At 49.8% G+C, this 23,486-nt stretch overlaps 2 protein-coding genes across 7 annotated transcripts in view; both read right to left on the bottom strand.

The window, feature by feature from the left end:
* The window catches only part of LIMK1 (LIM domain kinase 1), a 35,069-nt gene extending 22,736 nt beyond the window's left edge, over positions 1–12,333 (bottom strand). Inside the window, exons 1-2 of one of the 3 annotated variants that reach the window (XM_079954538.1) lie at positions 11,886–12,333; positions 9,673–9,769 (exon numbers count right to left, since the gene is read on the bottom strand). In XM_079954538.1, coding sequence (XP_079810664.1) covers positions 9,673–9,769; positions 11,886–11,943 — 155 coding nt within the window. In that variant the 5' untranslated portion in view covers positions 11,944–12,333. Of the gene's footprint in view, positions 1–3,986; positions 4,091–6,316; positions 6,555–9,672; positions 9,770–11,885 lie in introns of those variants that run through there. The other 2 variants (XM_079954537.1, XM_079954539.1) reach the window with 2 other exon arrangements.
* Positions 12,334–17,795: 5,462 nt separating this feature from the next.
* Positions 17,796–23,486, bottom strand: part of ELN (elastin) — a 64,737-nt gene continuing 59,046 nt past the window's right edge. For all 4 annotated transcript variants that reach the window (XM_079954524.1, XM_079954523.1, XM_079954522.1 and 1 more), the window contains exons 31-35: positions 22,659–22,685; positions 21,343–21,387; positions 19,878–19,907; positions 19,743–19,772; positions 17,796–18,610 (exon numbers count right to left, since the gene is read on the bottom strand). In XM_079954524.1, the coding sequence (XP_079810650.1) occupies positions 18,594–18,610; positions 19,743–19,772; positions 19,878–19,907; positions 21,343–21,387; positions 22,659–22,685 (149 nt within the window). In that variant the 3' untranslated portion in view covers positions 17,796–18,593. The remainder of the gene's footprint in view (positions 18,611–19,742; positions 19,773–19,877; positions 19,908–21,342; positions 21,388–22,658; positions 22,686–23,486) is intronic.

Here is a 23,486-nt window from a genome sequence, read left to right as displayed (position 1 = left end):
GGCATCCCTGGGGACCCACTATCACCCTTCAACTGAGCAGAAAGGCTGCTATCGGCAACCTTGCTCCTAAGGTTTACTCATAAATCCTGCAAATCTGAAGGATGGTCTAAGAGTGTGAAAAGAGCCCTGCCGGATCACAGAATCAGGAGGGGCCCAAAGCTGAACCCCCTGCGATGCATCAGGTCATGGACCTTTCCAGTCCAGCATCTTATTCGCTTATGGGAAGCCCCAAAGCATGACATAAACTCTCCCCATTTATGATAGTGTTATCCTCCATGAATTTGTCTACTAGTTCTCTTTTAATGCCAAATGAGCTGAGGCCCTGGTTCCCATCCAACCCTGATGGAGCAACTTGCTCATGAGGAGCTCTCCGTGGTTCTGAAACAACTGACCCGACTTGCCCTGGGGACTTCTCCAGGGAATCAGAACTGGATTGATCTAGCCCCAAAGGTCCTCTTCTCTGACCAGCAGCTAGTCTCCAAAGTCAAGCTGAGATCCTCTAGAATGGCTGTGATTTGAACCCAGGACCCCAGGTTCTGCATAGTGAGTTGTGACCTTTTTGTGTGTGAATCATTTTATTAGCCTGGTGACATATGTTTTCTTTCTATTACCTCCTACAGCAGCAGGTTGTTTAATTATCAGGGAAAGTATTTAATTATAATTGTTCTGAAAAGGGTAAGCCTCAGCACCTTCCACATGAAATATGACATATGTTGTGTCCAACACTAGTCCCACGCAAAATAGACTCAAAACAGACGCACTGAAATAAAAGAGTATATTTAACTTAGGCCCATTGCTTTTGATGGGACCAATTCAAGTAGAACTCAGTTGGATCACAACCATCCGGGCAGATTTACAGAACTGGCCCACCCTACATCTCTTTACTTAGAAGTAAGGCCCACTGAGTTGAGCAGTGATGACTCTCATGCAGGAGACCAGCATTGGGCAATCATATAGTTATGCCGACCCTTTGGCCAACCTAGGTCCTTCCAGCTGTTTTGGAGTACAACTCCCATCAGCAGTGGAACCAGGGGATGAACATACTGTCCTTTGAAACAACTGGAAGGCCCAGGTTGGCAAGAGGTGGAGTTAGCTGAACACTCTACAAAGGTGGAGTACATGGTTCTCCCCCTCCTCAGTCAACTCCCCCAACAACCCTGTGAGGTAGGTTAGGCTGAGAGAGAGCATGACTGTCCCACAAGGTCACCCAGTGAGTTTCCTGGCCAAGTGGGGATTAGAACACTGGTCTCCAAGATCATAGTCCAGCGCTCAAACCACTACACCCCACTGCCTCTGACAATTCAAAAAAACAAAACTACAGGTATCACTGGCAATAAAAAGGTGCATCTCCCAAACTTAGGGTGCACACATACATCTGTGCTTTGCAAGCATGCCGAGATTTAGAAATGAAACTTTCCAGAATATGGAGGAGGAGGAAGAAGAAAAGGCTTCTGGACTGGCTACTCTCTGGGAAAACACCTGCCTTGATTTACTAATCTGCCACCTTCTTACAGTGCAGTTAATTTCCATGTCCAGATCATTTGGGGAGGGAGAGGGAGGTCTTTGCTTGCATCAGCGCCACCTAGGCCAGCCACGATTCCCATTGTCTGAGGCCCACCTCCTTGTGGCTGCCTCGCCGGCTGGCCAACCAAGTACGAACCCTGGGAGCGGTGAGCCTGCAGCAGGAGTTTCTGCGGAAAGGTATTCAGTGTGACTCAGCCTGCTGCTGGTGCAATGGATTTACGTGACAGGAGGCATCCGGGCAAGCTGTCATGCGAAGCTCTCTCCCTCCCTCCCTCCCTCCCTACCTCTCTCTTCCGGTAGAAGAAGCCTGCAATTGCCCCCTCCCCAAGGGCAGAAACTACCCTGAGGGGACCAGCCTTTTGCTATAAGGCTCCGTGTTCACTGATGAAGTTACTTACACACCTCTCCTAGCACAAAGCACCTGCAGAAGGATGGCGCCACCTAGCAGGTGTTCTACACAATAGCCTTGCACGCTGCGGATGCCACCCCGGCTGACCTCACGGAGGCAGCGACCCCAGATGGCTTTAAAAGAGGATTAGACAAATCAATGGAGGAGGAGGGGGCTCTCCATGGCTACTAGCCAGGGTGGCTGTGCTCTGGTGAGAGGCGGCAATGCTTCTGAATAGCAGTTGCTGGAAACCCCAGGAGGGGAGAGGGCTCTTATCTTCTTATGCACCCCCTTTCATGGTGTGAACGTGCCAGGAATCAGCTGGCATTTGGGGGCTCCATCAGAAGCCAGCAGCGACCCTCCTGCACCCCTTGATCCCTCCCAGTGGCCCCAGGCAGAGAGGGTCTTCCCGGACTCTCCATCCCACCCCCATGAAAGAAACGCTCCTGCCAGAGGGGGAGATTGAGTTGGTCCATGTGTCTCTGGCTTGTGTGATGAGGCTCCATTGCATCATTACTGCTCAGCCCCCTCCTCTCCTCCCCACCTCATTTCCAGAGTGAGGAGGGGAATGCCAAAGCCGCAATGACTGACGTCACCTGCAGGGGGGCCACCCCATTACATCACCCTTGCGGAACTTCCCAGCTCAAACTCTAAGCAGGGAGAGAGGGGAGCCAATAGCAGAGCCGGCTGGGTTTAACCCATGCCTGGCTACCAAACAATGGCTATTCTGGGTTTCCTGGGATTTAGCAGGAGCATACAAACCTAAGAGTAAGGAGCAGAAGAACATAAGAATTGAGAGCATAGCGCTATTTGGAAAGGTTATTGTTAATATTGCTGTATACTGTTTTATTTTTATTATTTTGTACAGCATCTGCTTTTTATTCGCTGCATTGCAGGGGGTTGGGCTAGATGACCCTTCAGACCCCTTCCAACTCTACAGTCCTAGCATTCTGAGATTTAGGGCTCATCCACACTTTTGCTTGCTCCGTATTTTGATCGCCTTGTGTCCCAATTAATCCCCCCGAGTCCAGAAGCTTTCCTCAATGTTCTGCAGCTGTGCCTTGTGGAAATTCAATCTTACCTGCTGAATCAGAAGCTCAGTAAGCAAAATCTCTCTCCAGTTTTTTCCACGCATCTGATGAGATCTGATTCAGCAGGTAAGATCTGATTTTCACGAGGCACAGCAGTGGAACGGCGATAAAAGCTCTCAGACGCAGTGGAATTAATCAATACACAATCCAATCAAAATATGGGTCAAGTTAAAGTGTGAATAAGCACTTACTTGGTTTTTGCCTTTGCCTTTTGCCTGGTACAGTATATTGCTTGATCTTTTTCTTTTGCGCTGCATTTGACCTACACTTTGTATTTTGTTGTGAGATTATACTTGATAATGTATGTCGATTAGAGTTTCTGGCTTTTTTTTGCATTGGATCTCCATTTTTGAACATCAGAAGAGCCTGCTGGATCAGGCCAATGGCACATCTAGTCCAGTATCCTGCTCTCACAGTGGCCAAACTGTCACTCAGCTAGCAGAATCCAAGCACAAGAGACCTCCCCCTCTGCATTCATAGGCATTGCTGCCTCTGTGGAGGCAGAGCACAGCCATTGTGGCTTTTAGCAAATGACAGCCCTCTCCTTAATGATCTTGCCAAATCCCCTTTCAAAGCCATCCAAATTGGTGCCCATCTCTGCCTCTTGTGGGAGTGAGTTCCACAGTTTAACATTGCGCTGCATAAAGAAGTTCATTTTATCTGTCCTGAATCTTCCAACATTCAGCTTCATCGAATGTATAGCATTAGAGGAAGAAGGAAAACTTTCCTCCATCCACTTTCTCCATGCCAGGCATAATTTTGCCTATCGTGTTGCCCCTTACTCACCAAAAAAAGTCCCAAATGTTGCAACCTATTTTTTCCCTACAGTACCAGACCTCTGGTTTGTATAACATTCTGAGACTCTACCCTGCTGTATCGGACTTCTGTTTTCCATGCGCTGATCTGAAATTCTTTTGAATATAAGTCGTTCGAGATATTATTTTTTAAAAAATATTAATGGAAGCAAAAGCCACCACACCTACCTGAAGAAAGTGGTGTTCAGGGATAGACTTCCTCTGAACATGGCAGGTCCATTCCTAATGGCCACAGGGAATAAGGGCAGCCCTGTTGGATCTGAGCAAAAGCGCCGCCCAACCAGATGCCGCTTGGAAGTCTACAAGAAGCAACTGGTCTGTGGTAGCCTGATATCTGGCACCCAGCATCCGCTGGATATCGCTTTCACTTCCATGCAAAGCCCACTCACACTTCCTTGCTGGTGGGTGGCCTCCTTCACCACTCCTCCCCCTCTGCACCACACTAATTTGCACATAGGTTGCAGCATTTGGGAGTTTTTAAGTTCAGAGAAAATGCAAGTAAAAGAGGCAACCTGATTGAAGTTTATAAAATTATGCCCGGCATGGAGAAAGTGGATAGAGAAGAGGTTCCCTTCCCCTCTCACAACTGTAGAATTCGTGGAAATCCAAGGAAGCTGAATTTTGGGAATATTCAGAACAGACCAAAGACTATCGTGCTCAGCTGTGGAACCCACAGGAGGCAGCAAAGGCCACCAACTTGGATGGCTTTCAAAGACGACTGGACAAATTCAAGGAGGAGGAGAAGAGGGCTATCAGTGGCTCAGTACAACATCGCAATGTAAAATAAATAAAATAATTTCTCAAAAAGCTGTGTGGAGACCCAGTGTGGCATAGTGGCTAGAGTGTCAGGCTAGGTACTAGAAGACCAGGGTTGAAATCCCCCCCATCAGCCATGAAGCTTGGGCTCTGTCCCGGCCTCTCAGCCTGACCTACCTCACAGGGTTGTGGTGGCGATTAAATGAGGTTGGGGAGAAACATGTATGCCAACTTGAGCTCCTTGGAGAGACAGAAATATGGGGTGTCAATGCAATAAATAAATTATGTGCTTGCCATGAGAATCCAGTGGATTGCAAGCACTCATGAGCTCACAGAAGTTAGTTCCAAGCAAGAAATGTTCGGTTCCTTCCTCCTAAAAACAAACAAACAACACCTTTCCTGTGAGGCCTACAGTTCAGGCCCCTTCATCGCTGCCCACAACAAAATGGAAGCTTGAAAACATGAAACTGCAGCCACTCGAAGTTCTCTCTTGTCTCCCCTTGCTTCTTATCTGTATTGCCGCCTTGCCGCTTCCTTCTCAAACACAATTTAATTTGTAAGCTTCTGGGGGCAGGGAAGCCACTAATTTTAATGCTCCCTCCATTAAGAGTCACATGGAAGACTCTGTACATCACACATGACATTTTCATTTGACTTCAGCTCAGCTTGTGGCAAAAAACCAAGACACTCATCTCACTCTCTGGAATTTGACACCATCAGTTACGTATCTAATTATGTAACAACATCTTTCTCAGTTGTTGGGTTTCCTTTTGTCGAATAAGTTTTATGACAACAGTGACCAGTCTTCTTCCCAGATCTCCATTTCCTATTACGGACTGGTATTATACCTGAACACTTTTGGTTTTTAGCTAAAATTTTGGCCTCACTCCCCCTCCCACGCTATGTGTGGCCCACAGGTTCTTGTGGCCCACTTGGTATGAAAAGTTGGACCACCCTGACCTAGAGGAACCAAACATAGTCACTGGAACTGCAGAGTTGGAAGGGACCTTGAGGGTCCTCTACCCAATGCAGGAATATGCAGCTGGATCAAACCCACTACCTTGGCCTTTTTAACACCATGTTCTAACCACCTGAGCCACCTTCATCATGCCATGTGTCATTTTATAAACTTCTACCATGTCACCTCTTTGGGCTTGTCCGCATTTCTGCTTGTTCTATGCCAAGGACTGCAAATTGGAGGATATATCAATATATCACCCAACCCTAGTCAGCGGTTCTCACCTGTGACCGCTAAATAAACCCTCCACATTCAGAGGAAGTATCTTTCAATATCAGATGCTTGGAGCCAAAGGGCAACAGGAGCACTACAGTCATACCTCAGGTTACAGACACTTCAGGTTGCGGTTTTTCAGGTTACGGACCACCGAAACTCGGAAGTACCGGAATGGATTACTTCTGGCTTTTGGCTGCCGTGCATGCGCAGAAGCACTAAATTGCACTTTGCACATGTGCAGAAGCACCAAATCCCAACCCGCATGTGCACAGATGCGTCACTGAGGGTTATGGACGCTGCGGGTTGCGAACGTGCATCCCGCACGGATCACGTTCGCAACTCAAGCGTCAACTGTACTGGGAAGCTTTCCAGAGGTGCCTAGCTGACCACAGTCGGAGGCAGTGCACTGAACCAACCCAACCCAGCGCCTGGCCTAGCTGGTCGGCTTTTATCTCCTGCCAACTCTGAGTTCAAATCCTGCATTTCATCATTTCTCATGGAGACTTACTTGGCTCCTGCTGTCAGAAAGTGGTTGCTCTTGAGCACGGCAGCCAGCAACGGGGTCTCCTCCTTGGCACCTGCCCACTGCTGGTGCCTCGAACGTGGGCAGAGGCACACCCTTCCCTGCCTCCCCTGGGAAGCCAGGGGCTGAGCCCGGTCCCTGAGATAAGCCCCCGAGTTCGCCAGCTCTGACCCCAAAGAGTAGCTCCTCACTGCCATTGCAATTTGCGCCACTCTGATCTGCTCTGTTCTGCCTCGGAAGCTGACTCCAGCCAGCCCAGCCCCAGGGCAGGAAGTTGTTCTGTAATCACAAGGAGGGGAATTTCCTCTGTGACTGCGCCTCCACGCAGCATCGGGCCTCTCTCTCAGCCGCCCCCTGGGAGTCACGTAGCTATCTTTGTCAACAGCCCTGCGCAGATGTGCTCTTGCCACAGCTGGGAGGCCGAAGCGGAGGCCTCTCTCTGCACCACCTCTTGCATCATCAAGCCAGCCTGCGCATCGTCCACCTCAGAGGACACATGCAATTTCCACCCACCTCTGTGCCCCGCCAGCTGGTGGGGGAAGCACTGACTCCTGGGCATCTCCCCAGCATGCAAGAGCTGTAAGAATGTGAGAAGAGCCTGATGGATCAGGCCAAAGACACATCTGGCCCAGCACCCTGTTCTCACAATAGCTAAATGCCCCTAAGAACTTGGAAATCTAGATAGACTGCCACTGGGCCTGGAGGTTCCATCAGGACATAAGAAGAGCTCAGAGGCAGAGCATTGCTATCATGGTTAGCAGCCTTCTCCTCCATGAATTTGTCTTTTAAAGGAATCCAGGTTGGTGTTCCTCACTGCGTCCTGCAGGAGCAAGTTCCAGAGTTTAAATGCATGTCCTCAGATGGATCACAGACGCAGCCGTTTTTCCTCAAGCCAGACTCTTCCAAGCAGACTCCAGTGTGAGTGTGAGAGAAGAGCTATTTTATTCCCTGCTTGGTGAGGGAGGCAGCCAGACTTTTAAAAGCGCACAACCCCAAAGCAGCCAGGGTCGGGGCCCAGGGAATCGGCTCTGAGCTGGACGTGTGAGGAGTGTGTCTCTTGGAAGGAGAGCCAAGTCTCTGCACTTGCCAGATGCCACCAGCCATATTGACGGCTGCCCAGAAGGAGGAGGGGGGGGGGAACTGTAAAGCCAAGAATGAATGGAGCAGCCAAGCTGTTGGGGAAACAGATGATCAGCGGAGGAAGGTGGCTCTCGTCTTTTGCCCCCTCCCCACCAGGCACCTGGAACATATGCTGGTGGGGAGAGGGTATGTTTAGCCTGGAGAAGAGAAGACCGAGAGATGCAAGCAGGATAGCTCAGTTGGTTAGAGCATGGTGCTGATAATGCCAAGGTTGCAGGTTTGATCCCCGTACGGGACAGCTGCATATTTCTGCATTGTGGGACTTGATGGTCGCCAGGGTCCCTTCCAACTCTACAATTCTATGATAGGCATCTTCAGAAGAAGTCTACTGTCCAGATCTGCCTTGGTCAGACCCCACCTGGAGTGCAGTGTGCAATTCAGGGCACTGCAGTTTAAGAAAGATATTGGCAAGCTGGAAGGTGGGCAGAGGAGGGTGACGTAGATTATCAAGGGCCCCAAGCCTTTGGAGGAAAGGTTGAGGGCATTGGTTATATTTAGCCCGGAGAAGAAAAGACTTAGAGGTGATATGATAGCCATCTTCAAATATCTGAAGGGCACTCACTGGGAAGATGGAGCCAGCTTCTTTTCTGCTGCTCCAGAGGGCCGGACCCGGATCAAAGGATTCAAATGGCAAGAAAGGAGATTCTGACAAGGAACAACTTTCTGACCATAGGATCTGCTCCACGGTGGAGGATTCTCCTTCCACAGCAGTGGATTCTCCGTCTCTGGAGGATTTTCAAGAGGCTGGACGGCGATCAGTCAGGGACTCTTTAGCTGTGATTCCTGCATTGCAGGAGTTGGGCTAGATGCCCTTCCAACTCTACAATTCTAGGTTTGCATGATTCTTTGGTGCAGAAGGAGCTGTTCAAGCTGTCCCAGGACCAGGCCACGAGCTTCCTTGGCAGGAGAGTGCTGGATCCCGTTGCTCACACCAACTCGTGCTAAAGAATATTCTAAGGGTGGGGGGGGCACTTCCTTTCTGGCCAAATAAGCAACGGTGAACATAGGAAGAGTCCTGGGATGGCTCAGTCAAAAAGAAGCTGATTTCTAGTCCAGCATCCTGTCCTCACAGTGGCCAACCAGACACCTCTTCCAGGAAGCCCATAATCAGGACCTGAGCGTCAGAGCAACCCTCTCCCTACTTGGAATCCCCAGCAAGCAGGATTCAGAGGCAGACAATAGCCATTGTAGCTATCAGCCATCAGCAACCCCTCTGTCCAGTCCTCTTTTAAAACCATCCAAGCCAGTGGCCATCACTGACTCCTGCGGCAGTGAGTTCCATCGTTTAACTATGCATTGCATGAAGAAGGACTTCCTTATGTCTGCCCTGAATTTCCTAGCTTTTCTCCTTTTTCTCCAAGGAGCTCAAAGTGGTGTACATGGTTCTCCCCTCTCCCCTCAATTAATTCCCACAACAACCCTGTGAGGTAGGCTAGGCTGAGAGGCAGTGACTGGCCTCCAAGGTCACCCAGTGAACTTCATGACTGAGTGAGGATTTGAACCCGGGTCTCCCATGTCCTAGTCTGATAATGTAACCACTTTGCAACACTGCCTCTCTTAAGATGTAGCTCTGGCCTAGTTTGCACACCATGGAAAGTCAAGCTATTTATTTGTTTATTGCATTTATAGCCCACCTTTTTTCCTCCCAGGTTCTCCTGCCTACAACAACCCTGTGAGGTAGGCTAAGCCAAGAGGCAGCGGCAGATCCAAAGTCATGACCTAGTGGGGAGCTTCATGACCTAGTGGGGATTTGAACCCTGGCCTCTCTCAGGTCCTAATCCAACACTACCACTTTCTAAAGGAAAAAGCCCCAGATCTTGAAACTTTTCCTTGCTCTACTAACCGCCTCACTGCTTTCTGAAACTGTGGTTCTCCAGATCGGAACACAGGAAGTCAGACCATTGGCCCATTTAGACCAGTACTGTCTACACTGACTGGCAGCAGATCTCGAGGATTTCAGACAGGAGAATCTCTCACCATTGGGGATTGAACCTGGGACCTTCTGCACTCAAAGCAAGTGTTCCATCCCTGAGCTATAGTCCTTTCCCTTAGCTTGCAGGACTACAACTCCCATTGTCCTTGACCTTTGACCCTCCTGGCAGGGCCTGATGGGAGATGGCAGTTCAGAAAAGCAGCTGGGAGGATGAAGGCTCCCCCTTCGCACCCTACTGGTGACAGCCGCCCTACCAGAGCGGTCCTACCTGAAGCAGTCGGTGTGCCAGTCCGCGTTGAGGGCCTGCAGATACTGGCCATCGTAGATACTGTGGCTGCAGCTGGCGCATATCGGCAGATCGCTTCCTGGAGAGGAAAACAGAGGTGGGGGCAGGTTGAGTGGAGGGGGGTCATCAGCACAGCCTGGGCTCTCACTGCAGGATTTCAGTTTTTGCCCAAAACCAGATGTAGGCCTACAAACAGGGCCCTTGTCTGCACAACACTTTTAAAGTGGTATAGTACCACTTCAAACTGGCATGGCTTTCCCCGAAAGAATTCTGGGGACGGCAGTTTTGGCCTTGAGGAGCTACAGTTCCCAGAGCCCTTAACAAACTACGGATCCTGGGAAGCCAAACAGGCTTTCAATGCATGTTGGATGTGTGGTGTGGCCTCAGAGAGGAAGGAGGGAGTCAATGCATACCACATATTTAAAGCAGTCGAAGACCACTTTAAACAGGCATGGCTTCTCCTGAAGAATCTTGGCAACCATAGTTTGCTAAGGATGTTGAGTTGCTTTTGGAAATACCCCTATTAGCCCCCACCGGAACTACAATTTCCAGAGTTCCCTGGGAACAGGGATTGACTGTCAAACCACTCTGGGATTTGCAGTTTGGGGAGGGGAATAAGGGGTCCCCTGAAAACCCTCAGCACCCATAACAAACTACACTTCCCAGGATTTTTTTGGGGGAAAGGCATGACTATTTAAAGTTGCATGACGCTGATTTAAATGTATAGTGCAGAGGCACCCCGAAACTCCAGAGGGGCTGTGGGTGATTTCTCTCTCTCCCCCAGAATGCACCTCATCCTCCTGTGCCCCCCCCCGAATAGATTTGTTTGAAGCAGTGCTCAAAGAAATGCAGCACTCACACTGAATGAACAAGGGTGCCTCTGAGAACACGCAGAATAACTTCTGTAATCCGAACCTGAAGCATGGCTCTGCCAGGAGCCTCATCCCTGTTAACTCTTGAGAGGGGGCATGGGGGGGGTAATGTCAATTCTCCTGCACCCAGCTGCTCACAAATGCCCAGAGGCCCCTAGCTGAGGCTAGCCCTATGACCTCCTTTCCCATGGCTGGTGGCCACAGATCAATCTCCTGTTTATATAACAGCAGGACTGTCCCCTACTTCACTCCTATAGATTGCGGGTGTGTGTGTGGAGAGGAGTGGCAGGGAAACCAGGGAGGCATCCCTAGAAATGGGGAACAGAATGGGGGGGGGATAATTTTTTCCTTGCACCCAGACTCTGAACCTGTTTTCAGTAGCAGGCCTCCATGCTGTAACAATTACAGGGGAGCAAGGGTGTCTTGGAGCATGCACAGAGAGTGCTTTCTTTTTTCTTTGTAACCACAGCATGCCCACCCTCTTCTGGACCCAGATGCCATTGGGGTTATGAGGATCAGAAAGATGATAGGATTTGTGGGGCGAGGGGGACACCCTTCTTCCTGCTGTGAATGAGCATTTTATTCACCCTATCCTGTTCCACCCGTTTGCAAAAGGAGAATTCACACACTCAGGAAAGGCTCTATGAATCCTCAACTTTCAGTAAAGTAGCGAAAATATTTGCGAAAGGAAGTGGGAAAGCATGGATCCTAGAATCAACCCCGAAGTCTTTTATCCAAACCCCACTTTCTTGCATTCCGGTCAGACGAGACTCCCTTGCCTGCGGCAGGAGGTCGGGAGAAACAGCACCCTGGACAGCACCCACCGGACGGGCACCGGATTAACCTCCCCGCCCCCGCCTCCTGGGGTGAGTTGAAAGCGCAGAGATAACGGGCTGGAGGTGGGGGGAGAGGAAACGCGCTCTGCACGTGCTCAGAGACGCGCTCCCACTTAGTCTGCGCACGCCCGTTAAGGCGAGTGAAGGGGCTAAGTAGGCCTTGGGGGCCTCTCCCAACCTTCCGAGGACCACTCCACAAGCCCCACTAGCGCACGCGCGTGAAGTAGATCTCTCCTTTCGCCCCCACCCCTGCCGGCCTCTTGCACGTGTGAATGCCTGCCACGCGTGCAATGCAGCAAGGGGGCGGCCCGGACGTTTCTCTCGCTTTCTCCCACCTCCTGTGGGGCTCAAGGTCAAGCAGGGGAGGGGGCGGAGGAGCCCTGCACGCCACCCCACTCCGTCACCACCGCGCCCCAGGAGTCAGGCCAGAGGCCGGGCGAGGGGCGACGTGCAGTGGGGGCGGGGAGGGCTCTCTTCCAGGACCCACCTTCGTCCTCTCCCATGGGCTCGTCTCTCCAGGTGCAGCACAGGAGCATCAGCCTCATGCGGACGCCGCGCCAGACCCCCCCGGCTCGGGCGGCAGCAGCGTCGGCGTCGGCGTCTCCTCCCTGCGCTTGCCGGGCGGCGAAGGGGGCAGGGCGGGCAAGGCTGGCTGCTTGGTTGCGCCGGCTGCGGACTCGCCCGGGCCGACTGCGCGGCAGCCCTGGGAAAATGGGGCGGGGGGTGAGGAGGAGGAGGGAGGCGGGTCCAAAGAGGAGCCAGCCAGCCAGCCAGCCAGCCAGCCAGAGGGACCCCCCTTACTCCGCCCGTCTCCAGCTATAATGCAACGTGCGCTGCAAGGCGATGCAAGGCCAGGCGCCTCCCCTCTCGCTTGGACGGGGCGGGGGGCTAGAAGAAGCGGAGTCCCGGCAGGGATGCAGCCAGCCAGCCAGAACCGGACACACGCGCGCACGCACACACCCCGCCGCCGCGCGCTCCCTGGGAAGCGAAGCTGACGGAAAGGGAGGGGATGGTGAGGGAAGCCCTGAGCGCGCGCAGAGGGTCCGGGGGCAACGGCAGATAAAACCGACGGGGGTGTGTGTGAAGAGAAATGTATGATCTTGTGTCAGACCACAGCTAAGCTGTGATAGTCCACGCGCGCTCTCCAGGGTTTCAGGAGGGGATGGAGAAGGGGCCCCTGAGTATGTGCAGAGCGCCCAGGGGCAACTGCAGTCAAAAAGCGAGGGGGTAGTGCCAACAAGGGTCCATATAGTAAAAGCTATGGTTTTCCCAGTAGTGATGTATGGAAGTGAGAGCTGGACCATAAAGAAGGCTGATCGCCGAAGAATTGATGCTTTTGAATTATGGTGCTGGAGGAGACTCTTGAGAGTCCCATGGACTGCAAGAAGAATCAAACCTCTCCATTCTGAAGGAAATCAGCCCTGAGTGCTCACTGGAAGGACAAATCCTGAAGCTGAGGCTCCAGTACTTTGGCCACCTCATGAGAAGAGAAGACTCCCTGGAGAAGACCCTGATGTTGGGAAAGATGGAGGGCACAAGGAGAAGGGGGCGACAGAGGACGAGATGGTTGGATAGTGTTTTCGAGGTTACCAGCATGAGTCTGACCAAACTGTGGGAGGCAGTGGAAGATAGGAGTGCCTGGCGTGCTCTGGTCCATGGGGTCACGAAGAGTCGGACACGACTAAACGACTAAACAACAACAACAACAACAACAGTGCAGGGAAGAGGAAAACGTATTGTTGTGTGCCACCCCAATCTCGGAGCTGTGTGAGGCGCCATTGGGTTCCAGGCACGTTTACCAAGGGGCCATGTTTCCATAGCCAGATTTAGGGCAGCATGGCTGGTTTGCCTGCACTGGGCGCCGAGCCGAGGGGACACCACATGGCACCACAACTGTGACATAGCGCACAGAACGGAAGGCAAGAGGCAGGGGACATCAGATTTTGGCCTCGCAGAGGGCGCCACTAAAAATTTGAAATACGAAAATTCACCCCTACATGTTTCCTTTTAAAAATGAGGCATAGTGGGGACTCAGGTATTTTCATGATACATAGTTTATTTACACATATATGCAACCTGAGCCTACGATGCAGCAGTTCCCAGCATTAACACCCCAAAAAGCTCTTGCTTCTCTGGATTCAAACAGACATCAGCCATTGTGCTCTGACTCTCTGCCTTTTCCAGCCAGTCACTTTTTCTATCCTGCAACTTAGGTCAGGTCATGGTCAACTCTAAAACTCTACTTCGAATTCTTTGTCCTCCCAACTAACTCTGAGCTGAGGCCTTTTGTATTTGGTTTCCCTAATGGCTTTTGTTCTCCATCATCCCAGGTGATTTCCTGGTCAGGAAACTGGCTTAGTTTATATTTTTTGTTGTATTGTTGTTTAATCATTTAGTCATGTCCGACTCTTCATGACCCCATGGACCAGAGCACGCCAGGCACTCCTGCCTTCCACTGCCTCCCGCAGTCGAACTCATGCTGGTAGCTTCGAGAACACTATCCAACCATCTCATCCTCTGTCGTCCCCGTCTCCTTGTGCCCTCCATCTTTCCCAACATCAGGGTCTTCCATACATCACTACTGGGAGAACCATAGCTTTAACTATACGGACCTTTGTTGGCAAGGTGATGTCTCTGCTTTTTCAGATGCTGTCTAGATTTGTCATTGCTTTTCTCCCAAGAAGCAGGCGTCCTTTAATTTCGTGGCTGCTGTCATTTACTGAATCCAGAAGTTCAGTGTCTGGCATCCAGAAACTTGTAACAGGGTGTGTGTGTGTCTGAAACTCATAAACTCATAACAGTAGGAAGCTGCCTTGTCCTGTGTCAGACCAGCAGTCCAGCCCAGTATGGTGGACACTGACCAGCAGCAGCTCTCTCCAAAGTGGGAGTCTCTTCCTGCATTTTACCTGGAGATGCCACCTGGGATTGAACCTGGGACAGATGCTGTCCTACCACTGAGTTAAGACTCCAGTCCTCATGGTTACCAACCAAGAACTGCTTTCAGACCACCAGTCCCTCTAGCCAGTGGGAGGAAGCAAGACTTCTCAACACCGGTTGCCGGATGCCATGGTGGCATGAGGGGGAGTCCTTTTCTACTTGAATCCTGCTTGTGGGCTTTCCCTTGGGACATCGGTTGGCCTCTAAAACTGCTGGCACATTTGCAAAGCTAAGCAGGGTCTGGTCTGGTTTCAAATTGGATGGGGAACTACGTGTTGAGCTTCCAGCATTGCAGAGGGATGGACTTGGATAACCGTAGGGGTCCCTTCCAGCTCAGCAATTATATGAAAAGGAAACTGGGCTTGATGGGTCATTGGCCTGATCCAGCAACCTCTTAGGTTCTTATCTGCTGTCTATTTTCTGGTTGCTAATGCGCAGCCATTTATGGAGGAAAAGGCTATCGATGGCTAGTAGCCACAATGGCTATGCTCTGCCTCCACAGTCAGAGGCAACCATGCTTCTGAATACCAGCTGCTGGAAGCCCGGCGGGGCCAGAGTGCTCTTGTGCATGAATCCTGCTTGTGGGTTTCCCACAATGGCCACTGGGTCACCAACTGTGAGAACAGGATGCCGGTCTAGATGGCCTGATCCATCCGCAGGGCTCTTCTTAGAGTGCATTCGGGATCTCCTCTTGTTCTGTTGTTGTATTTCTGCCTTTCTCAATTTGTACAGAGCAGCAAGCAGTAACAGCCTCCAATTTCTTCAGCTTATTTGTGTATGTGTCTCCTTTCTCCCCCTGCACACATTGTCAGTGTACAGAAAAACTTTGCCAATACTTGGCAAAAAGGAGTCTTGGGACAATTGTGCATATGGCTATATTGAGATTCTGTTGATGTGTTGTGTTGTTGTTGTTGTTGTTGTTGTTGTTGTTGTTATTTTCCACCAGAAGCGCTGGCTAGCTTCCATTAAGAACATAAGAGGAGTCTGCTGGTTAGGCCAACAGCCCTTCTAGTCCAGCATCCTCTTCTCAAAGTGACCACCCCAGGTGCTTCACTGGGAAACTCACAAGCAGGACCAAAGCACAGGATCCCTCTCCTCTCCTCTCCTCTGGTTTTAATAACTGGTATTCAGAAGCATTGCTACGTCCAACTGCAGAGGCAGAGCATATCTATCATGGCCAGAAGCCATCAATAGTCTTCTTATCCTCCATGAAATTGCCCCATCCTCTGTTAAAGCCATCCAGGCTGGTGGCCATCACTACCTGCTGTGGGAACAATTTGCATGAAGAAGGACTTCCTTACGCCTGCCCCGAATCTCCCAATATCCAGCCTCATTGGATGTCCATGACTTCTAGTGCTATGAGAGAGAGAGAAAGAAAAATTTTTCCCCATCCACTTTCCCTATGCCATGCATAATTTTATAACCTCTATCACATCGCCTCTTACTTGACTTTTCTCTTAACTAAAAAGCCTCAAATGCCACAAGCTTTCTCCTTCAACCCCCTTGATCATTTTGCTTGTTGCTTTCTAAACCTTTTCCAATTCTGCAATATCCATTTTTAGGTGGGGTGGCCAGAATTTCACACAATGTTCAAAATGCGACCGCAGCATAGATTGGTATGGCATTATGACATGGTCCATAGAAATTTCAGTTCCGTTCCCCAATGATTCCCGATGCTCTCTTCCCTCCTCAGTGTTGAATTCCTGCCTATTTTTGGTTCACTCACACCACAAACACTGATATTTCCTTGTGAAATTCACACAGGTGCTGCAGGGTCCCTGCAGATTCGTTTTTGGCAGTAAGGTACGATTTTATGATTTTATTCTATTTGCAAACATGGAGTAACATAGTTCATCTCCACCAGATGCATTTATTCACATGTGGGTTTTATGACTAGGGAAAGAAAAATATTACATTTAAATATAATGGTCCTAGTATAATGACAATCCAAAACAGTTCCTCTGTAATATTTTCCAGGATAATTAATTCTTCATTTACAGTTTCTCCAATTTCTACTGTCTTGTTTTTTCCCCTGTAGTGTTTTTTATTGTTTGAGAGGTGTGAAATTCAATAAAATGTATTTATAAAGACCAAACCAACACCATCATTTTCTCAGTAGTGTCATTGCTTACAGAAGTTGCCCCATTGCTGGGCATTCTGCAATAAAAGTTGCATGACTCCCAGTGAAACAGCTCAGCTCCTTGTCAGGCTTCAAAGGAGCTGAACTGCTGGTTGCAAAGTGCTTTGCTCCACTCTAGCAAGCTCACCTCTGGATCTTTAATGAGCCCTACAGCCCAACTCCTCCCCCTAAGCTATAGGTTCCAGAGGGGGCTATTTCCAAGTGTGCATCCCACCCACTACTATCTATCAAAATTGAGGGATGGTAGGGATGCGGATGGCGCCGTGGGTTAAACCAGAGCCTAGGACTTGCCGATCAGAAGGTGAGCTCCCGTTGCTCAGTCCTTGCTCCTGCCAACCTAGCAGTTCGAAAGCACGTCAAAGTGCAAGTAGATAAATAGGCACCACTCCGGCGGGAAAGTAAATAGCATTTCCGTGCGCTGCTCTGGTTCGCCAGAAGTGGCTTAGTCATGCTGGCCACATGACCCGGAAGCTGTATGCTGGCTCCCTCGGCCAATAAAGCGAGATGAGCGCCGCAACCCCAGAGTCGGCCACGACTGGACCTAATGGTCAGGGATCCCTTTACCTTTATGAGAACTATCTTCAAAGATCTAAAGAGCTGCCACATGGAAGACGGAACGAGCTGGTTTGCTGCTGCTCTGGAGGGGAGGACTGGAACCAATGGATTCAAATTACCAGAAAGGAGATTTTGACTAAACAGTAGGAAGAACCAGTGCCCCCTTTTTTGGCCAGAACTCACTGGAACTTGATTTTGGATAGGGCTGGGTGATATCTGGTTTTCAAAATTGTGATATATCACCACATACACATGCATGCATCATGATTCATGATATATTGCCAGGTCAAAAATGATGAAACCAATATCATGATATGGACTTCAAACTGGTTTTGCACAATATACCGCCTAGTTCTGGCACCTCTCAGGTGAACACCATTGCCAATATAAGAGAACAAGGGTGGCATTCATGGCGAGTTTGAGTACCTCTTTTTCTAGAAAAACAGTAACAGTTTGGTGTTAAGAGCTATTAGACAGTAGAACGGGCTCTTTTGGAAGGTGGTAGAATTTCCGTCATTGGAGGTTTACCCACAGAGGCTGAACGGCCACCTGTCAGGCATCTTTAGCCATGGTGCATTGCAAAGAGTTGAACCAGATGACTCTTAGGTTCTATGCTTCTAATAATAAACAGTCACACCTGCCAAGATGCACTCACTTTGCCCTTCTGCACAGGCTCAGAGACACTCAGCTTGTGTTTACTCGGGTTGCTCAAGGGAAACTAGGTTGCAGACTGTACGTCTCCAGGAGGAAAAAGCACAAGAAATGTTCCTTTAAAAAGTTATTTATTAGTCAGGTTTTATTTAATTCTTTTTTTCCCGGAAAGCGGTTTACTGTTCCTCTTTATAAAAAGTGTCCCATCCCAGTTACATCGAAGTGATTAAACATGAAGAGTCGTGGAGTAGGTCGGCCATGGTCCCGTGGGGAGGGGCAGGGGACCCCCAGGATGGCCTCTTTGCTCGGACCTGTACGGCGTGGCCTCTGGCTCTCTTGCTTGAAAGGCCGGATGTGGCCTGGGCTGTGCTAATCCGCTGCGGCCCTGACAGGCAGCAGCTGGAGGATTAAGGTTAATCCTGTTGGCACCGACCCCCCAGCCCGGCCTGCTCCCCCTCCCCTGCCGATACACAGGCAGTGTGCCAGGGGAGGGGCTCCCATGGCAACCCAGTGGCATTCTCCCCCCAGAAAAACTGGAGCCTGGAGAGAGAGGGGGGGCGGAGACTGGGAAAGGGAGTGGGGCCAACTGGCCAGTGTGACTACTGACCCCCCCGCACAGGGCTCAGGAGTGGGCTAAAGTGCTCGGGCATCTTCCCCCCCTCCTCCAAAAGCGGCCCTCCTCGGCCGCAGCACCAAAGAGGCCCCCCCACCGCCCAGGAAGTGGACGGCTGGGTGTAGCACCAGTGAGAGAGTGAGGAGGGCTGTTTGGGGTCTGTGGGGCAAAAAAGGCACAGGGCGGCGGTGACGATGGCGGTGGTGGTGGAATCTGCTTTTCTCGGGGTGAGGGGGTACATTCGAGACCAGGCAGTAGCACCAAAGTTCATGAGGTGAATGGTAGGCAGTCTGTCAGGGCTACTTCCTCTTGCGGCCTGCAAAGTGTGGGGAGAGGAGAAGAGGAAGATCATCAGCGGTGACACATGCCTTACTTACATCCCAGCTGCCTTTGAACGATTTGTATTACTTATTTGTAAAAATAGTAATAATAATATTACCAGTATAATGCAACATCAGAAAAATATATATGTCAAAGCAGTTTACAACAATGAAACCATAGAACCATTCAAAAACTTTAAAACAGACATTGTGGGAGGATGTGTTCTGAATTGCCTGACTAGGTTTGGCAGAACTGAAAAGCGTTCAGTGCTTCTGAAACTCCAGTGGCGGAGAGTTCCACAGGACTGGGATGATGGCATTAAAGGATGTCTGTGGGGGTGATGCCTCGAGGGCTTCCATTTCACCCTGCCTCATGGGTGGGCTGGCCTTGAGGCACCTGGAGCACACCAGAACTGGTGGATGGGTTCATATGGACTAGCTCCTTTGCTACCAGTGGTGTCCTTATTTAACCATCCTCTGGACTGCTGTCAGGGCAAACTGTATTTCAGTTGCTGGTTCTAAAACTACTTTGCTTTTATTACCTTGTAATTTATATTTTTTTAAAAAAATAATAATGTTGCAAGCCACCCTGAATCCCACCTTCGGAGAAAGGCATGATAAACACATTAAAATAAAATACAACAACAATAGGAGGAGGAGGACACTGTGTGTCCGGGGGGCATTTTTCATGGGTGGCTCACAGATAGGGATGGTGGAAGATTCCGATGGACTGGAAAACAGTACCCCAAATTGTGTCCATTTGTGTGCTGATTCTCAACTTGGGGCGGAATTCAGGCAAGTGAACCTGTTGGTACTTGCTGTTATCATTTAAGTCCGCAAACATAATGTGATTGGTGGCCTTTCTCCTGGCCCGCCTGCCCCTTTGAAAAAATAGCCAGACCAAGAGAATTTGCCCTTCGACCTCCTGTTCCAATTAGCGGCCCACCAGAGGAGGCCTATGAGACCCTCCCTGTACAGGCGAGGCCTGGTGGGAAGAAGCTCTCCCCACCCCACCCCCGTTGCAAGAGCCTGGCACTCAGAGGTAGAATGCCTTTGAACCTGGAGGCTCTTGGAACAAGACAGAAACAGTTTGAAAATGGACTGCTTCTGGGTTGGGGTGCGACTTACCTCTGTAGCCGTACGGCTTGGGAGGTTTGCCTGTGGAGAAGCAAGGGAGAAACATGGGGGTGAGATCACTCAAGATCTGCTGGATTCACCCTTGACCCTCCCCCCCCCCCAGCCAGCAGAAAGCAATGCACTTACCACCATAGCCCAGCTGGCCAGGGACTCCACCTGCAAACCCAAACCAGGCAGGAAAGCTGGTTAGCCACACAGAGCAGCCAGCAGCCCCCTCCCACCCCACATTCTGAACTACGTGTGTGTGTTTGGGTGAAGGGTGCATGCCAAAGGTCACAGTGGGCCTCAGCGAAAGAGAAGCGGGGAAACTGATGCATTGCAGGGGACTTGACTAGATGACTGTACCGTTCCAGGATTCTATGGAAACACCCAAGCATCTTGCTATATTTCCTTGTATTCAGATCATTACTATGGGACTCCTATCTCTGAGCATAAGAACATACAAAGAGCCCTGTAGCTGGATCAGGCCAAAGGAGGCCCATCTGGTCCAGCACCTCCTTCTCACAGTGGCCAGCCAGATGCCTGATATGAGAAACCCCCAAGGAGGTGTCAAGGCAGGAGTAGGGAACAAGTCAGCAATAACTCACAAGGTGTCCGTGAAGTTAACTCTTTATTCAAAGGAATTGAACAGCTCTGGCCTAGTGAGCACAGCAGCTGTTCCTAATAGAGCTTGCCCCAAGGAGGCAGTTGTGGGGACTGAAGGTCCCCGCCTTCCCACAGCTGCCTAAGTTCTTTCCAAGTGATCTGAGGCTTTGTCGTCTTCCCCGTATTTCCTCCGCCCTCTTCATACCTCTTCTGGTTCTGGGGAACCAGTGGGGAGGGGAGCTGGTCACAGCAGGAGGGGGAGACTCCCTGGCTTCTCCAGCAGCCTGCCTCCGCTCTGCCTCTTGGCCCTCCTCCTCTCCAGCCTCCGCTTCTGCCTCTGCCTCTGGACTGCTCTCTGCCACAGCCTCTTCCTGCTCACTAAACCCTGTTAACTCCTCAGCCCTGACACCTCCTCCTCCTCGTCTGCTCCCTCTTCTCCCTCTGACCCACCACCAATCCCCTGGCTCTGAGACGTCTTCCCTTGGGGGTTCCCCCGCTGGCACCTCGCACCACTCCTCTGCATCCAGTGAGTCCGTGACAGCAAAATTCGAACACAAGAGCCCTCCCCTCTCCTGTTGTCTCCAGCGATTGATATCCAGAACAAAGTCATCATGGCTAGTAGCCATTGTTAGTTCCCCCCTCCATGAATGGACCAAGCATCTTTCAAAGCCATCCAAGTTGGCGGCCATCACTACCTCCTGTGGGAGCAAGGCATCTTACGCTTGCTGGTTTCCCGCAGGTGTCAGGTTGGCTACTGTGGAGACAGGATGCTGAACTAGATGGGCCATTGGCCTGATCCAACAGGCTCTTAGATTCTTAAGTTCTTATGAACTGGTACCAGTGACAGGGTGTAAGGCATACCTTATGAGGGAGATGACCCCACTGAAGACCACCTGGCTTGCCCCCAAATTGACTGCTCCCCTGGTCTGTTTCAGCTCCTTTGTGGGTGTCCCTGCACCCGGGTTTTTCAGGAACTGAACTCACCCCCCGCCCCCTATTAACATACCTGGGTAAATAGGAGACAAACCATAACCATAGCCAGCTCCGCCCGCTACAATGGAGAAAAAATGGGTGGGAGAGAGAGAGTCAGAAAAGCTTCAATATTGCAGGAATTCCACAAGCCTGGTTCATAGAATTATAGAGTTGGAAGGGACCCCAAGGGTTTAGTCCAACCCCTTGCAGGTTTCCACACCTCCTCCTCCTCCTCTTCCTCCTCCTCTTCTTCTCCCACCCATCTGTCCCCTTTCATCAGTTGGGTGGAATCAGTTCACACATTCCTATACAGCTTGGGGTCAGGCTACCAGAAAGATAGGGTGCTCTGAGCCTGGGTGCTCAGATCCTTGGGTGAGCATCTTCTCTCAGTCCCATCAACATCAGAGGCACTGAAGAGACAGGGCCTTTTCTGTGGCTGCTCCCAGATTGTGGGATCCCCACCCAGGATCCTCCTTGTTATCCTTCCGCCAGCAGGTTAAGGCCTTCCTGCTTCGACAGAGCTTTGGAAACGGAGAGGCAGGCGATGCTGGCCAACTGGGTTGCTGGCAGGGCAAACTGGATTTTAATTGCCCGTTCTAAATGGGTTCTGAGATCTGTTTTTAATTATTGCTTGTAAGCAACCTTGAGCTCCTTGGAGAAAGGAGTGGCATATAAATGCATTAAATAATCATATAAATACATAAATATATAAGAAGGTTGGTGACCCCCGATAAAGATGCTTAAAATAAAAAGGAGTTAACCTTATTTCTTACCTGTTCTAGAGAACGAGTGGAAGTCTGACTACTGATACTAATGTAGCTGCTGAGTCTTGGTGTTATTTTAAATTTTAATTCTGTTACATAACTTGTTACAACATTATTGTTTTATCAAACCATCAGAGATGTAGTTTTTTTTGGGGGGGTCCTCTATTTTATTTTCTCTTTCTGCTGAAAAGCTCTATTTAACATCATTTAGACTTAGCATTTTTTGAATGACAATGTAAATTAAGATATTTTCCCCTTTTAATCTATTCGTGGTACTTTACAGTTTTTTGTGAGTTCCTCGCCTCACTAAGCTGCTCCTGTTCTGCTTCATATGTCATTTTTATTTTGTTTATTTATTTCCCTTTCTTTCTTTTTTCTTGACAAGCAAGCATTTTGGATGTCTAATGATCTTGGCTACAAAGCATAATAATGTAATATTAGGTGTGTGTGTGTTTTAAATTTGTTTCGCAGTGACAGCATTATTGAACTTTGTTTTTTAATTTCTCTCTCTCTCTCTCTCTCTCTCTCACACACACACACACACACACACGTTATATAATAAAGGGAATTTAATTCATCAACTCACCAACTTGTGGAATGCCAGCACCATAACCTGTGACAGAAATAAGAAGACATTTGATCAGAATAGATGTTGTTGAGGGAGGTCAAATTGGGGTGTGTATCACACAACTCTGGCAACGCCCTGTTCAATATCGCAATACACCGAAAGTCTGAAATGTACGTGTCCAGATTCAATGTTGCATCCTTAGGGGAGTTGAAGGCTTTTTTTGGGTGGGGGGGGGTCCTTCTATGAAATCTCAAGACTTCGGTCAAACATACAATCCCAAATTATTTTTTTCCCATGGGGGTAGGAACCTCCATTAGGGTAAATTTGTCCTTTATGAGGCTCTACCATTTTACATCATGGGTGAAGAGTTTTAATCCATTTTTAGTCTGTCGTTATTTTAACTTTACAGGTGCCTTAAATCATTCTTGCCATTTTTCCTTATCAATAAATTTATTGTTTTAGCTCTTTTGTACACAGCCTTGAGGGTTGTGTGTGTACAATCATGTGGTTTATTAATTTTATGAAATGATAAGAAATAAATAAGAAGGCTTTTCAGCCCAAGGGCCGTGTTGCCTCATGAGCAAATTTGTGAGGGCCGCTCCCAGTGGTGGGCGGAGCCAGAGGCAGAAAGGGGTGGGGCTACAGATGTGAGGGTTGCCATTTTATGCCTGGCTGTCTCCCAGTCATTTGAAAGTCAGATATTTATACACACATTTCCTCTATCCAGGCAAGCAAAGAGGCTTTATGACCTTCCAAAGACACATTCCAGCCAGGCACCGACACTCAAAGAGGGTGCAGGGCAGGGCAAGGAGGGGCATGGCTTGGGGCCAATCCTAAGGGCCAGAC

The sequence above is a fragment of the Podarcis cretensis genome (genome assembly GCF_951804945.1).
Source record: "Podarcis cretensis genome assembly, chromosome: 15".
Lineage (NCBI taxonomy): Eukaryota > Metazoa > Chordata > Lepidosauria > Squamata > Lacertidae > Podarcis > Podarcis cretensis.
This window is presented reverse-complemented; position numbering and strand designations above follow the sequence as displayed.